General features: G+C 36.0%; 1 protein-coding gene across 1 annotated transcript; it reads left to right on the top strand.

Annotated features, from left to right (window-relative positions):
• Positions 1–8,664: 8,664 nt before the first annotated feature.
• Positions 8,665–12,652, top strand: LOC106141771 (cuticle protein 64-like). The gene is made up of 5 exons (XM_060948354.1): positions 8,665–8,747; positions 10,932–11,049; positions 11,511–11,680; positions 11,944–12,093; positions 12,392–12,652. Exons 1-5 carry the CDS (start codon positions 8,736–8,738, stop codon positions 12,650–12,652), a joined length of 711 nt encoding a protein of 236 aa, XP_060804337.1. The 5' UTR covers positions 8,665–8,735.
• The last annotated feature ends 5,831 nt before the right edge of the window (positions 12,653–18,483 follow it).

Below are 18,483 nucleotides of genomic sequence, written 5' to 3'. Positions count from 1 at the left end.
GTCAGTTGGTCAATTGTGGAGTTGCATGAAGGCGGCGTGATCCGCATACCAGTTCGGGTGGAGACATAGAGAGATGAGTACGATCACGTTTCTGGTTCACTGGCGCAGTTTACGACATCTCTGTATAGACAAATATATAAATAAGTAAGTGCCGTGTGGTTCACTCTTTCCCATGGATGTCGTAAAAGGCGACTAAGGGATAGGCTTACAAACTTGGGATTCTTTTTTTTGGGCGATGGGCTAGCAACATTTGAATCTCAATTCTATCATTAAGCCAAATATCTGAACGTGGCCATTCAGTCTTTTCAAGACTATTGGCTCTGTCTACCCCGCAAGGGATATAGACGTGACCATATGTATATATGTAATCTGTTGAAAGTGCTAAATAAATAAATAAAGTTCGCTTACGCATCCTCCTTCTATTTATTTTCGTCACGTAGCGATACGCCGAGCCTACTCTCTTTAATCCGTTGAGTGACCTTGAGCCTTCAACTCCGGCTAAGCATTACCAATTCTAAAACATATTCATTGTCCAAACAATAAGTAAGCAGTTAAACGTTATCTATCGAGAATTCCCTTTTTCTTACTCCTGATAAAATTCCTCTCCTGGTCCTCTCAATTCTATCAAAGAGCAAAACAGCTGAACGTGGCCTTCCAGTCTTTTCAAGACTGTTGGCTCTGTCTACCCCGCAAGGGATATAGACGTGATGATATGTATGTATGTATGTTACTCCCGGTGTTAGTCCCGGTTACATCCTCACCTCTCTAGAGAGGAGCCCTGGCTGCCCCTTTGACCATGATACTAGATTGGGTAAGCCAGGTTTTTACACTCACCGACTCCAGTCTGACCTCCGCAAAATTAAAGCACTAAGCCAAAATTGGGTTCAGTTATCTTAATGTTTTCCGCACAAAGGTTTTTCTAACCCAATCTAATCAAGTATTTGATATGGCTGACACATGACACTGTCTACTCTTTACAGAGAAAAAATCAGAGGGGTAGACATAGCCAACAGTCTTGAAAAAACTGATAGGCCACGTTCAGCTTTTTGGCTTTAAGATAGAATTGAGATTCAAATAGTGACAGGTTGCCAGCCCATCGCCTATAAGAAGAATCCCAAGTTTATAAGCTTACCCCTTAGTCGCCTTTTACGACATCCATGGGAAAGAGATGGAGTGGTCCTATTATTTTTTTCTATTGGTGCCAAGAACCACACGGCACAAAAATAGTACATCAAATAAAATATGAACCAGGTACGTAACACGACTAAACCCAAGCTAATGAATTTTCATCACATTGAGTTATGTAGGCGACAGAAAAGCCTAGTCCATAAACCAATCCTTATCTGGTCAGGTGACGGTATGAGAGCATTATGTCATAATCTGGTGAAATTGTAATGAGACCGCCACATTAGCTGCACCTGTACAGAGGGTCACACATCAAAGGATACATTTTTTTTTTAATTAAACTCAATATTAGGTATGGGCTGAATTTGTCCTTCTAATTTGTATTTTTATAACTATATGTAAACTTCTAATGTGACATACAATGTAAAGCTGTTTGTTTGACCCATATATTCTGACTTTGATTGTGGTCAACATTTCAAAATAATGAAGCGTAAACTAGAAATCATTATTTGCCATCCACTTTTCGATTCAACTTTGTATGAAAAGTCGGAATTCTAAGTTATTTTGATTATAGCAAATTTTAGGTAGATTAAGACATTAATTCCCCACTTTAACTCTTAAACACTACTAAGTGATTTACTAAATCACTTACAGTCTAAAGATAATATTTTGAATGAATGTTCTTTTTGGAGTGTGAGTGAGCATTGAGATAGTTTCTCTGATATTTAAAAATATAAATCTAAAAGGTACAAGATATTTAATTTTTCCGAATTCCCATTTCGAATAAAATAAAACTACCATTAATTGGTACCCTTGATTAGGACCATAGTGTACCAACATCGCAAACTTGTTAACACGTCCATCCATTCCTTAAGGTGCAAAATTGTACTGAAAGCGAGCGGAGATGTAATTTGATGTAATTCGGTTTTTATTAAGTGCCACAGATTAAGGAAAACTGTTCACATTCCTAAGAAACTCTCCAACACTTTTACGGAGTATAAACTCCGTATAATTTAAAGTACACTCTTAAGTTCTACAGAATTTTAGTTTATGCTCTTATAGTATTAAATGTATAGTCCTTAATCTCTTTACAGTATAAAGCGAAGATTTTTTTGGAATCTTTTGATATTTTTAAGAATCTGTTCCATAATTATTGCGATTTCTATCATCTGACCACAGTTTATCCACTCTTTTGTCAAATATCAACTTGTATTGTTTGCCTTTTCCGTATCTTACCAATTTCTTCTTCTTCTTACATTTAGCAGCTTACTTTCTCTTCGGTGGAGTTAAATGGAGCGTCCTGCAACGAGACTTTTGAAATATATGGACAAATGTGTTTAACTGAAAAACATGTTCATAGATCGAGGCAAGTGAAAAGATGTAGTCTCTTCCTGCCCTTTCGGGAAAGAGGTGTCATTATACATATGCATGTGTTTAACAACCTAAGACTCTGTCTACCCAAGTAGATAATTGAAAAGAAACAAAAAGGTAATCTTCAATTAATTTCAATAAGAATCCCGTAATGTCCTTGGAAGTACTTCTTACTTGGGTATGGAAAGTAGAGCGTCGAAGCATTCTTCGTGTGTCAACAGATCCTTTTAAATAATCACCAAAATTGTACCTTAAAACAAAGTTCCAAAGCCTACAATTATATAGCAGTTCAACTATATATGTCACTTCGATTTTGGCCTCGTACAATCTAGATCTGAGGGACTGTGGGAACTTTGTCCCTTTCGAACTTATATTTATAGTTACGGATCTTAAGATACGTCAATACACAAGCAATATGCAGATCAGATGCATAATTGACTGCTGAATCGAAGGAAGTTACATTCGTTAGGAATAAATAGGATATTGCAAAATGTCATATTCAATAAAGACCTGTTCACACTAAAAGTGTAGCGACTAACTTAAAACGTCGGGAGTTCATAATAAACAAATATATCGTTATTATTTAAAGGGACATTTCAATCGTCAAAAAGGTTAATTTCCGTTAATCGCCGTGTGGTTCCCGGCACCAATATAGAAAAGAACAGGACCACCCCATCTCTTTCCCATGGATAAGGATTTGAATTCCCATTTCCAATAAATAATAATAACTAAGGGATAGGCTTATAAACTTAGGATTCTTCTTATAGGCGATGGGCTAGCAACCTGTCACTTTATACAAACCAAAACAATTCGGGTCAAGTTTCTCCACAGGGACTGTACAGTTAGCCACATAGAGATGTATACCACTACGAAGGTATACTTCTATGTGGCCCACTGTACTTGAGCAAGAACAATAGTCAGTAGAAGTAGCCAGCAGCCGGCCGCTTCGCAACAGCGGCTATCTGCGATCGCCTGCGACGGCGCTGATGCAAGGGTCACTTACAACGTGCGCTAAATTCAAGTGCAAGCATACTTAACAATTTTTATTCCTTACGGAGTAAACAGAGTTAATAGACACAAGACAAGGCTAAGTACTTACCTACTTGATTAAGAAGATGGGCACATACAAGTTTGCATACCGGCTAAACGGAGCCAACAGTCAAAACATAAGATTCAGGGATCACGTTTACCTTACATGATGACTTTATGGAATTGAGATTCAGAGATTATGAAAGGTTCCTTACCTATCGCCCAAAAGACCGATCCTAAGACTACATATACGCCTTTCCCTGTACAATCAAAGAAGCATTTCACAGTCTATGCGTTTTCGCTACCTGATACCCTATATAAGAGTAATACTTCTTAAAAAATCAGCATTATACGCAATGTCCCAAAAATTCTGGTCTAAAAAGCGAGTAATCAAGCAAATTAAAACGCAATCGAGCTTGCACGAAGAGAGGTATGAATGTGGATGAAGCGAGGGAAGTATGCAGAGATCGTGGCAAGTGGAAAGATGTAGTCTTTGCCTACCCTTCGGGAAAAAGGCATGATTTATGTAATCAAGCAAATTATCTCTTTAGCACTCAATTTTAAAACCGAACACCTCACTTGGTCGACCGGACTTTACAAGGGCCATTCTGAATCTCGCTCACGTTGTTACACAAACTCGGCCAGTTTATTTAAGCTAGAATAACTGCCACTCGTAGAGCGCGATCCTAAATGTAAGATTTGTTTTATCATTAAGTTTCATTTAAGTACTTATGTACAACAGTATATAGTACAATAAAACTTTGAATAAAATCACTACTTATTTCGAAAGAAATTTCTACCAGTAGGCACACAACGACAAATTGACCTTAAAAAAAACTTGTTTAAATTAGAAAAAAAACAATATTCAAGTTTTTTTAGGCTTTTTTAAATATCGGATAGAATTTTGGTCCAAAAAAAGAATGCAAAGGTACTTGAACATTTTACTGCAAAGCAAAAATAGAAATCAAAACTTATATAGAATATAAAATATCGCGGGTAAAGGGTCGCGTCGCGTAAAAAGAGTTCTCCTTATCCCAACCTCGTTCTACTAACTGGTCATACAAGTACTTCTGCCTACGCGCACTCTATAATGTAATGATGCTAGTCTTTAAATCTACGGCATCGCGACAAAATCCTTTAAATTGAGTAATGTCATGACAATACGGTTTTGCGCGGTGTAATATCTAAGTCATAAATCTTTGCTCTGATTGTGTTGTTTTACGTAGAAATATCTTAATTTTTTTAGCAAATTTCTCATTAATGAGGTTCGTTATCACAAGATCTCACTACAAAGTGGCACTTTCAAATGACGTCTGTTATTAATTTAAATTATAATAATTACTTTAATTTCACATAATGAAAATAAAGCATTCATTCAAATTTAAAACAAGCGGTCTTTTCACTTCTACATACTTTGCGGGGTAGACAGTCCGGACAAGTGATCAGTGACAGGTTGCTGGTCAATCGCCTACAAGAAGAATCGCAAGCCTTTCCCTCAGTCCCTTTTTACGTCATCCATGGGAAACATATAAAGTGGTGCCATTCTAAAGTGCCGAGAACCACACGGCACACTTGCAACGATACTCTTTCACATTTCTGAAAAAAGCTGCAAGTAGCATATTATGTAAATAAACTAAACTATGAAAAAATACTTTCTTACCATGGTGGGTCTCAATAGCTACCTACGTACATACTACGTACGTATTCTTCTAGCGCGACCACCAATGTAAAATTTAAATGCACGAAAAATTTACTCTATGGTAAAAGAGATGTACCTACACTAATAACTACCGAAATAACCGAGTTCTCACGAAAGGAACAAGTTTTGAAATTAGAACAGAATACAAGCAATATTCAAAATACGCTAATCGCTTACGTAAGCGTCCTATATTTCTCCATTACAAGTTAACAGTGCCGTACGAATTTATGCTAGAATATTATGCAAGGATACTACTTAGTTTTAGACTATCCTGCCTTACCCATAGCACAGAGTAACAATAGTATTGATGTACAGAATGGACACGCCATCGTCTAATGTGCTCGCTTTTCATGCGATCGGAATATGGTTATGAAAAAAACTATTATGAAAACAATCACAAAATAGATTTAAATGATTTTTGAACCTGAACTATTTGAAATAAATATAGAATAAAAAAAAGTTATAATTTCTCACTTAGTATCTATTATTTAATTATACAATAAAGTGTTTATTGTCTTTTTATCTGAGGCTAAGATCCCAGATTTATGATTTATCGCGACAAAAAAAACAAAAATAATGTTTTCATTGACAGAGTAAATCTGTGACGAAAGCTGTGGCGAGTATGTATATGTATAGTACAAGTTCAAGAAAAACAAACTTTGTTCATATTCAAATATAATAAATGCGAAAGTGTCTTCATGCAAGCTTGTTAGGTACTCTCATTCTGCCAGGACGTCCCACATTTGATTGTGGAGAAATCTCTACGCCACAAGTCATAAAAACAAAATCACGCGACGTTATCAGTCAGCGAAATGTCTTATCGCGAAAACAAAGATTTCACGGATTGGAAGGATTTATACAACCTCCGACACAACATCGACGGAGCCGCGATTCCCCAGGCATACCTAACACCTAGCCTGGCGGAAGATCTTCCCTTTGGTGGCGGTCGAGCCGAATCATTGCTCCCTCTACACGATAATATAAGCATAATAAGCTTAATAAATTTCATTTTTCCTTATCATAATATAGGTATCGAGTCAACCGTATTGTTTGAAGACGAACTTGTATGAAGAGAGTTAAAAATGTGGATGAAGCGAAGGAAGCATGCAGAGATCGTGGCAAGTAGAAAGATGTAGTCCCTGCCTACCCCTCCAGGAAAAAGGCTTGATTTTATGTATGTATGTCAATACCGGAGTGTGGTCAAAGTGAGAAAGTCTAGTGCCTCAACATTAGCTACCTTTAAACTAGGGTGTGAACATAATGATTCCATTTCTGTGATTATGCATTTACTACATAATTTTAACCTGTCAGTTCTAACGCTAATAATGGCTAGATTACCAATACTCAATTACCAAATGTAAGTGACTGAAATTTCCTTATTTCTTACGTAAACCTTATGTTTATTTTAATAGTATGTACTTATAACTATTTAAACAAAATCCATTTATCTATGTTCAGTGTATTGCTTTACTAATTAAAAATAGGTGCTTATTAAGTAGGCTTCCTTATTATAACATTATTCACCTCTAAATATTTATGTTGCCTTCTAAATTACAAAGTCGGCCACTATGAACGAGCATCTAAATAATAGATACAGTGTTTAGCTACTAGTCCATATCTTTCCCATGAATGTCGTAAAAGGCGACTAAGAGATACTTGGGATTCGTCTTTTAAGCGATTGACCAGCAACCTGTCACTATTTGAATTTATATTCAATCTATTTCAATTCTGCGGCCTATTAGTCTTTTAAGACTGCCGGCTCTGTCTACCCCGCAAGGGGTATAGACGAGATCATATGAATGAATGAATGAATTGTGAGCCACTCCAAAAACAACTCAGCATGATGGTTTTTTTAGCATCTAAACTTGTAATATCCCGATATAATTTCCCGTTAAAATACCATATTTGCCTGTTTTATAATTATCTACAGTGAAGTTTTATAATACAGCAACGAGTTTATATGATTTACATGAAATAAATCCTTAAATTTCCTATGGGATTGTCAATGATGCCCAAATAAAAATTTTCACTCAAAAATATGAGTAATTGTATACTTGTAGGCAAAAATATAGAAAGGAATATCTAGTCTTTATTGAATTGCCGTCCATTTTAAATGGCAAAAGTTCACTAGGACACGAAAGGTCTAAATGTATTGACAAGAAAACAATAAATACAATTCTATGGTACAATATAACCTTTTAATAATATCTACGTTTCGTGCACACAAAGTTTTGCCATAAAAAAATATAGGTCAAGTTGAATTACTAAGTAAAAAAATTAAAAGTAATCTTTTTCGAAAATAGAATGCAAGAAAAATATAGACAACACATAATTTAAGAACAAAAACTAGCACGATACTATATATATATATGTTATTAATATTCAGAGAGAAATAAGCTAGATTAGGAAAAAAGGCGGCACATCGGCGCTCAAGCCTCGAAGAAGAAGCCTCAAGAATCGAAGCCTGGACCCAAGGCATGTACCAGTTCACCACATCACATCATCTTCACACTGCACTTAACTATTAGACGATAAAGTTCTACGATGTATAAAACGATAACTTGCAGATATGAAACAGAGTTTAAAAGAAAAAAAAAACAAGAATATCTTGCCTGTGTTGCCCTATCCAAACTCAAAACTCAACCAAAACAGTGTAAATAGTCACATGTTTATCTCTTTGTCTCCATCACTTCTTTTAAGGGTTAGTTTCATTAGTCCCGTGCCTGCGGTAGACAGGCAGTGGGCCTGGCGAGGAGCCCGAGATTCACTTTGGTCTACATTTTTCTATTGGGTAATCTAGTTGTCTGAAAGTGCAGGTTTCCCAAAAAGTTTAGCAATCAAACTAATATACGGTGATACGAAGAAAACTCCGCTTGGCAGCAATAGGATGGAATAGGAACGTTTTTAACTTATCTTTTGAACGTCCAATATCTCTTTGATCTCTTTCCCTTCCATCGTAAAATCCAGAATCGGCCCAAATCTACTATAATTCTTGATTACGGTTTACTTTTTACGGCATTTATAGACTAACGGATTATTTATACGATAACAGTTAGTTCCTATAGTTATCGTGAAAATTTATGCAATGAATGCATCAACATTTTAATAAAGTCTTCTGTTAATCAAAATAAAAAAAAAATAAGAAAAAGGTTTATTTCATTTTTTCACAATAAAATCCAATCTAACAACACTCTTCAAAATAAAAGACAAAATTATAATACGAAATAAATAACACACACACCTAAAAATCATAACCCTCTTAATTATACAGTCGGGCATAAATAACACTGAGTCATAATATAGGTTAAACTTGAGTATTAAATTCCCAAAATGGTCTAGATATCCACTATCCCACTGCCTCATTGCGATATACAAGTCCCTAGTAGAGGGGTAATCAGCGTTATATAAACCCTAACTTCCTACAGTGGTCACATATGCCTAGTGACTCGCAAACCGTGGTGTTCAGTTTGAGTTTTGTAAACAAAGTGTGGTGTTGTGATTTTCAGGCAAAATGAAGGTTTTTGTAAGTGTATTTTGTAAATTTTGAGATAGCGTCTGGCTTTCGTATCGCGTTGGGAATTTTCATGTGAAAAACTACCTTTTCGCAGGGTTTCGCTCCCGTGTTAATTTCCAGAAAAAATATTATGCTCTTGAAGGTTGTCTATCTTTGTGCCAAATATCATCAAAAGCGGTCCAGTGGCTTTTATAATAATTCATAAATAAGTTTATGATTATTAATAACATAAATAATTCGTCCTCTTAATGTTCTTAAGTACGGAATTCTTGAACTTCAAAAAATTGGTTATTAGTAGTAGTTAGTAATGAAAATAGAGTTAGGTCATTACTTCTTAAAATTTAGGTAGCTTCTTAAGCGGTAACGCAAATCCCAATGGGCTTTTATAACACTCAGATGAAATTTTATCAAAATAATGAATACTTTTCCACTTATAATAAAACCCGCTTCAATTTTTACTAATAACTTTTAAGAATACATGCCTCAAAAACAATTATACACAATTATTGCACCTATCACTTTAAATCCATAGCGAATATAAAGACCAGTAAAGCGGAATATGTCTTTTTACTATTTCCTACAGCATTCTTAGCTCGGCTTTAAAGTTACCCAACTTTTAACTTTTCGCTACACCTAACAAGTGATACTTTAGATGTTATGAATCTTTATCTGGGAAAGTTTCGGCGGTAAGCTGCCTGCGTCCCTCAGGTAAGCTGTTTATATTACAAACTCAGAGATCCCAATGTGCAGGATCAATAGATAACATAAAGTAAGAATCATGAATAAAAAATCAGACTTATTAAAACTTACGGCTCCGTTCGCATCATACGAAAATCCCGTTAATTTCCGTCCCCGCTGAAATTTCGGGAAATCCTCTAAAGTGGATGCTCCCATGTTACTTTCTCTGCTGTTCGTTTAAATAAAGAGTTTTTTATAGTACTGAACGTAATATTACTGCTTCAAAGTATTTACTGCTTGACACATTTGACATAAAAAACAGGATATAGTGGTACTATTACATCGCACCTTAATTTAAAGTTTAAACCATGTATCAAGTTGATATCATCTATAGAATCACGGTAGGTATCGTTCAGAATAATCTGTTCTTTTTACTTGAATGGACTGTTACTTCCATTATCATAATGTCATCATATTATGTTACTTTTACATTTTTGTTAATATTAATATTATACATATCCAATTGCCTAAATGTGCAATAAAGTGCATGTTTCTTTTCCCACCATAAATCCTTCACTCTCTTTGACCCTCTTGGAAAAAAGATTACTTACACTGAGTAGGTTGCTTAATCAGTTCATTTCTTAGAGTCTGGGTCTTAAAGTTCCTGGAATATCCGTAGTGCAATAAAGTGTAAACCATCGCATTAATATGCAACTGAAAATTGACAAAATCGTAAACACATTACATACACATAATAAAGTACATTATCCCTTGCAGGGTAAATAGAACCGATAGTCTTAATAGGCCACGTTCATCTGTTTGGCTTCATGATAGAATTGACATTCAAATAGTGACAAGTTGCTAGCCCATCGCATATTAGCAAAATCCCAATACATTGACCAAACAAATTGATTCTTCACCCGAGTCACGATCAAAATTTCGTTTATCACCCTCTGAATTCGAAGCAGCTATGAAGTCATTACACGTAACAAGTAAAAGTATGTTTTGTAGGCATTGTTTGCGATAATGTATGCACACGAGTGCAGTGTCATCGGTTTGTGCGTTCATAATTTTCATAACGGATTTGATTGGATGTTTTTCTGTACAGTTATGTATTAAATTAAAAATTCTTTTAGAAAGTTGTCTCGAATTCTCTATTTATTTTATTTATTTTCTATGAGGTAAGCTCAATCTGTGTGTTTATTATATTTTTTTATTATTACCCATAAGTGGTGTCAGCGATAAGGACATAAATATAAAATGATTAACCCTTTAGTTCTGTCTTTTTCCTAAATAAAGACATCTCAAGTACTTAAGTAAGTATTAGGTACTTTACTAGTAAGTAAATTTCAACACATCTTATATTAAAGCTCGTTATTCGCTAAGGATTCCTAGTAGAACATCAACTGGAAGTATAAGTCTATGATATAAATAATCCTTCTTCTCCCCTGAAAAGCAGTCAAGTTATATCTTCTTCTAAAATCTACTAATGATAAAATCTAACAATAATTTCAGATCCTTACCCTACTTGTGACAGCATCAGTTCTCGCGGAACCGAGCAAAGTCATCCAGAAACGGAGCGGCCTTGTCGGCCACTACGCCGCCGGCGCACCCGTACTCGCCCACGGGATTGGTGAGTAGAAATTTAATAACTTACGGCCCATGATAGATACATAGCCTATAACACCCGTATATAATGAAAAAAAACTTCACCTCTTTAAAATATTAATATCGATTATCTTCATCCACCTTACGAAAGTCCCAGTTACGTCCTCTCCTCCTTAGATCCCAAGGTGTGCTTCTGATCACGATTCTGGATTGTCAAGTCAGGTTTTTACACGAAACCATCCCGTCAGACCTTAGCAGGAGAACACTTTATTAAGTCATGATGAGGCGGTTGCGTAATATGCAGGTTTCCTCACGGTGTTTTCTCTTAACGTAAGAACATCGGTTGGCAATTGAACTAAGATACCCTTAGATACAAGTAATAGGTTGGCTGCGAAGATTTTCCATCAATCTCTAACTCCTGAATGAATCAGGATCATTAACTAGGAAGCCTTTCTACGGTGGTGAAACACATTTTGTTATTTACAGGTTTGGGCCACGGCTATGGGTTAGGCCTAGGGTACAGCTCAGGTTTGGCCCTGGGTCACGGGGCCGTGGTCGGGGCGGACGTCCACACGACGGTGACGAAACACGTCGGTGTACCCGTACCCGCCCCGTACCCTGTGGCAGTCGATAGACCGGTGCCGTACCCTGTCAAGGTAAGACCTTTACCTACTTCCAAAATTTTGGCTCGAAGATTTTTATTCACGGTATAATTATTAAAGCGTTCATTCAACCTCTTTCATTATACATAACCCTAATCAGTGCTGACTTTATTTGACTGTGAAATCGTTAATACAATTTTGATCTAACTACAATGTCTTCAATGTTAAGAAATAATTAAGTGATAAAGTACATAAAATGCCGGCATTTGTTCATCATAATACAAGAATAATATTGGTATTAATTTACTCAATTTTAGGTCGCAGTTCCAGTACCAGTTGACCGTCCCTACCCAGTTCACGTACCCAGGCCGTACCCTGTGGCCGTCGACAGGCCCGTGGCTGTACCCGTGGACCGCCCTGTGCCCGTACCCGTGCCGCACGCCGTACCCGTCCCCGTCATCAAACAAGTAAGTTATCTTGTGTTTTAACGTCTTTCATTTTTTGTTTTTTTTTATTTGCCTCAATACTGGTGTCCGACAAAGCAGTATTGTTATTTTTCTGGAGTGCAGTATGTTAAAGCTGTATTAAATATTTGGGCTGCAGTGTTATATATTTGGTTAATAAGTCTATATTATGTTCCTCATAATGTGAGCTATATGACGTAGACTTTATAGCTTTGCCCTTTATGGAAAAGATTATAATGGAAAGATAATTATAAACACATTTTCGATGTAACCGAAACTGTTGTCACCTACTTATTTTCAGGTCGGCGTACCCGTACCCCAGCCGTACCCTGTCGCTGTGCCCAAGCCCGTCGCTGTCCCCGTGCCCGCCCCCGTAGCCGTCCCCGTTGTGAAATCCGTCGTAGCCCCGGCCTTACACGAGGGTATTTCTCTCGGCCATAGCTTTGGCCATGTCGGCATCGGCCACGGATTTGGACACGGGATCGGACACGGGATAGGACACGGGATCGGACAAGGGATATCCCTCGGCCACGGGCTGTCCGGACATGCCAAATTATGGTAAAATTTAAATGGCGTTACAATCATTTCGTATTAAAGCGTGGTTAGAAAATAGAGACAGGTTTACTTTGATGAGAAACAGAAGATGTATTTTATCGATGAAAGGAGTTTTCTGCATTCTAGTGTAGTAGGTACGAAGTAAAAGAATGCATAGAAATGAAAATGTTTTAAGACGCGTGGTGATAAATATGTTTGAAATCTGAGATTTAATATTATGACTGACTTATTTTCTGGACTCATGCTTTAATACTAAACGAATAAACCCGACTTAGGTATTAAACGTTTAAAATGTAAAGGCATTTTTATATGGGCTTTTATAACGTAGTCAAACAAAGTGTACGAATATAATAATGTGTGATGTAGCTTTAGTTAGGATAGGATGGGTGAGTGAGTCTTCTGCATTGTGGATATAAGTCATAGGGTTTGTGGGATGTGCAATCATAATGATATAGTTTTATATACTGGGTGACTTTTTAAACAGTATAAAATTCTTTAAGTAACTATTTCATTAAGGGCAGTTTTCAAATAATTTTGAGGGGAACCAAAAATGTGCCATCCAATGCGGAAATGTTCAAATTTAAAGTTCAAACTTGCCTATAATTTTCTATTGGAAGTTCTTGTGCCTCAAGTTCTGAACCAATGCTGAAAACTTGGATAGCTTTTAAAAACATTATTCTGTTTATATCTGATACTTTATATATTTTTGTTACCAATCCAAAAAGACTTTCGGGGTTTAATAATATATTTTGTTATTTTTCTTTTTTGATAAACCATTTTTTTTATATTTTTGTATCTTAATGTGTTTGCTAAAAATATCAGTATTTTGAGTTTCACTTGATCTCTTTCAAATTCATGTGACGGAGGAGTCAAGTTTGTATGTAATTGTGGGAGTTAGTACCTGGTAGTACTTTTGTATATAAACTTCTTTTAGTTATAAGTGCATCGACAAATAAGAGTTTATTTCGACCGCAGTCGACTAAAAACTATTTAACGACCGACATTTTGTAATAAAATATATGATGAAATAAAATTTCAGTTTTTTATTATACATATTTTCCTGGAATCATTGACGGTCTGTTTGGCGCAGTGGTTGTTTTCCTGCTTCCAAACCACAAAGACTCAGGTTCGATCACCGGTCAGGTCATGATGGAATGTAAACTTAATGTGATTGGCCCGGATTACTTTAGGACAGCTTGTAGTTATCCCATACATATTTATATTAAGAGAAGTGAGAAGAAAACTTCATCAATGAAAAACCCAAGATTAACATGCACCACAGGCCAAAGTTAATTTAGTTCAGAAAAAATAGCAACATTGGCATTTCCGTAATTCATTATCACAATGCACACGACAGATCAATGACACTCGTGGTGTTTACACAGTTTACGCAAGTGCAAAATCACAGGGTACCGTAATCGGTGCACTTGCCACGCGAAAGGTGCTAGAAAATGGTGCACACACGTTTATTTTCTTTCATTATAAGGCAGTGTTTACCTAGGTTGCCTTTTTTAAGATATGCCACAACACTGGAGTTGAAAATTCCAGATTTTGAAAACAAAAGATATATATTTTTAAACTCGTATGTATACTTCACTAATTTGAACTAAAATCTAACAATAGCTACTAAGAGAACTATAAGACAAGTTCAAAATTTCAAGTCTTCTACTGTATAAAAGTGTCAAAATCGCAAAACATAACATAACATAACCACACATCATGGGTACCAGCTGCACTTAGGATCCTTCATTCAACCACCTGTCACTTTTTAATACCTAAGTCATCTAGCTTGCCAACAGTCTTCGAGTCTATATTTACCCCGTAAGGTAAAAAGACGTGATAATGAGTGTGAACAGAACACCGAAAATTTGCTGTCACCCGTGTATACGAATGAGCCCTTTGTATGATGTGTTAATTTAATTATCATTAATTTCAAGGGTCAATTATAGTATAAAGCTGACCACGAACTATTGCATAATTAAATAAAATGTGACCCAATACCGATGACACGTACTAAAGATTACTGTAACACAACGCAATACAATGGCTTTAAAATACGTGAGGGAAATTTCATACAGTTTATACGCAATAAGCAGACTGGCCAAACACATATTGTAGAACCTGTGTCAACAAAAAAATAGGATTGATTGATTTCAACACTTAACCTTACCAACTAACTAACTTAACCTTAACACGTATATTCTGCGTTTTGTATCATTAGAAAGAAACTTTATAATGAGCTGTGGGTGGTAGGTACCATAACAATTACAGTAAAAATGCTAATGGCATCTCCCCGAAGAAATGTGGTAGAAAAGATTATTGCAGAGGAGAGACGCCGGCTTAATTATGAATGTCGAAATCCTTTTTTTCAGGGTCGCCATTTTTATGAACAGGTTTTTGTTGTCATTGGCTCCATTTAACGTCCCCTTCAAATGTTTTAACAAACAAATAATGTTAACACACATTTCTTTTAGCATCGGGGGTTAATAAAGTGTGCAGCTCAAGTTGTCAGGCGTGTCACATCCTCGATAGAAAGTGGACCGCTACAAATGGCACGGGACCATTGCGTAACATCCGGTCTGGACTTAAACGGTGGCCGCGGGATCGAGACATGTTGATCAACTTGTCTGTTTGTTTATAGCACAGAGCAAGGTTTGAGCCTAGGTGTTCTGTGCTCTGCTGGCTTGTCTGGAGTTCGTTTTTGTACTGTCGGAATAAATTATCTTTTCTGTATGTTCCAAAGAGTGCAACATGAATAGCTGGTAATGGAATTGTAAGCAAGATCGAATTCTTAAATCAATGTATCCTAAGATTTCTTGATTTTATATTTTTATCTGAAGAAATAATTCTCTTGGGGACTTTATTACATTCAGTGGAAAATACATTGCGAAACCTCTTTTAAATTTTTCCCAAGATTCCAATCCCAAGCTAACGAAGCTACAAGCAAAAGCTTGAAAACAAATATTGTTATAAATACCTTAAATAATAACATGAAAAATAATTGATAAAGAATTAACGTTCAATTCAAAGGATACGTGACACAACATGGGACGCGATAGCGGACGCGGAACTAGATCACATGCTAGCATTGCGTAAAGGGAAACATTTATAGGAAATTAATGGGAAATACCATTAATTCTGCTCGTGATAGGAGAAATTACATTAGTAGAAAAGTGAAGAAAATGTATAAAAAATATAAAATTAATTGGATCAATGAATCTTAATTTGATATGGGAGATTCTTATATGCCATGACATAACCTAATTAACATAACCCCATTTTCTTTGAAGCTCAATTTCATCACCTACATATGTTAGCGTTTAAGTAAAATTAAGTACATTTTTTTGGGAACACGTTCATCGGGTTAATCTCTTACTTTTTTATACATTATTTGAGTGCGTTTGACTTTAATCTGCCTGGTGGTAAGCAAGACGAGGCCTAACCTACATCATTTACGTCCGTTATATACGCATAAAAATCAAAATATAATAATAGTTCTATGAAGCTAAATGTTGTAGATCTATGTATATAATTAGCCTGAAAACAGACCAAAATAAAACGCCACCTATACGCCATATCACACACTAAAACCAAACTAGAATTTAGTATTTAGCAAGCAACCTAGACCAGACATACGAGTTAAAGTTTTGAAGGCTACCTATGGATGCCGCTAGTTCCTAATACACACTTAACTATATAATACGATTAAATATATAATTTCTGGCACTTTAGAATAGAACCACTCCATATCTTTACCATGGATGTTGCAAAAGATAAGGCAAATGCTTATAAACTTGGGATAGGTTATTAATCTATCCCAAGTTTATAAGTATGATATTATGTGATGAGTGAGTATGTTGTTATTGTGATCTTTGGTCACCGTCAGGTTTACAAAATCCAGATTAAATTCTAAATTCATTATTGTGGGCCACTTCGAAAGTCACTTAATAATGGGCATAAGCTAATTAACTACTAAGTAAACTGATTTATTCTGAAAAGTGTGATTAATTGAGCCATGTTTGACAGAGTGTATGCGGTCATTTGAATGATTAAGGTAGACCCTTTAAATTATTCATCTGGCCTTGCAAGGTAAACCTTAATTACCTATCTAGTTTCTAACAATTTACAGGTCTTCAACCTGGAATTTTAAATGTTTAGATTGACATAATTACAAAAAATTTTACCTCTTATCCATAGGTGCCGAACAAAATTTTACTATTGCTTAAGTTTTAATTACTTATGTTCTATTGTACGTAACTAATTTTATATAGATATTGTATTTATTCTTTTATTTCGGGCAACACTCGTACTAACAAATTACTAACTTACCGTACTACCATAATAAAAAAACAATTAAATAGATTTGTAACAGTAAGTCTCGGCAACATTGGGCGGACTTTTTGTATGCTTTTGCCTGCGCAACTTATCCCATGGGACGGTGAGCAGATTCGGGAGTAAAAACTCCACTGAATTTTAATTTACTGTTCTACCTTAGAGTTCATAGTATTTCATTGACACCTTAGGGAGACTGAGGTCAAATCAATAAAAGTTATACGCATACATGGTGATACCTAAATGCGTGGCGTTGCTCTCCCTAAACGGTTAGGCGTTGGTACTTGTTTATTCTGTCATCAAATAAAAGTGCGCGTGAGTCACTTTTTGATTTCAAAAGCGTACAAGCATTACTTGGGGTGTGCCCTTGTATTTCACAAATAAATATACACGGGACAAATAATACAGATTCCTGGATGTATTTCTGAGACTGTTGCTTTTCAGAGGCAGATGGAAGGAACACCAAGAATTATTACCAGAAATTAAGATACTGCTACTTCTATGATCTTCCTTCTCATAAACAACATAAAATGAGTCCACCGATTAACATGTACATATTGCTTTTTACTCGTACAACTACTGCAATGAAAAATGTAGTAATCCCATTGTCATCTGCTCGGAGCCGATGCCATGTTTTTGACGCACCAGAAACTTGAGCTTAAATAAATAATAATTACTTAATCAAATAATAGCAGAATCATGCCGCAGCACTATCAGCAGTCATGTCGCCTAGCATTTACCTGCTCGTATCCAGTCACCATTACCCCCAATCTCTTATCAGACACCATTGTATGCTTAGATCGCGTGCACATCATATGAGTTATAAGCCACACTAATTCAAACCTTTACCAACCACCTAAATAGTTTGGACGGAAAGTTAGGCATTCAGTACAACACCAATATAAATCGACCACACGATCTTGATGAAACCTAAGTTCCAATAAAAGCAATGGGTTTGTGGTGGTCAGTCGATAATGCCTGCATCATTTATGAATATCGATTAGTGCCGTGACCCATATAAAAACTTTCAATTATGTTAGACCTATGGGTTCAACACTTATCTAGAACTTAACGTGGTCGGACTTTAATATTTTGAGGCGACATCATTAGGCTGACTCAATCATTAGTGGTTCTTGATGTTTAGAGAGGTTAGGGTGGTAGTTATGTAAAAATACAGAATGTTTGAAAAGGGGTTGGTAGTTTATAATTCATACATACATACATATGGTCACGTCTATATCCCTTGCGGGGTAGACAGAGCCAACAGGCTTGAAAAGACTGAATGGCCACGTTTAGCTATTTGGCTTAATGATAGAATTGAGATTCAAGAGATGGAGTGGTCCTATTCTTTTTTTATTGGTGCCGGGAACCACACGGTACTAGTTTATAATTCATTGATCTAATTTTGCTCAATTTGAAGACGGGTAAAATACTAATACCTACTTATAATATCATTTAACCAGTTCCTAGTTCGATGACTTCTAAAATTAGAATGATATAAGCAGG

This window comes from Amyelois transitella, chromosome 15 (genome assembly GCF_032362555.1).
Source record: "Amyelois transitella isolate CPQ chromosome 15, ilAmyTran1.1, whole genome shotgun sequence".
Lineage (NCBI taxonomy): Eukaryota > Metazoa > Arthropoda > Insecta > Lepidoptera > Pyralidae > Amyelois > Amyelois transitella.
This window is presented reverse-complemented; position numbering and strand designations above follow the sequence as displayed.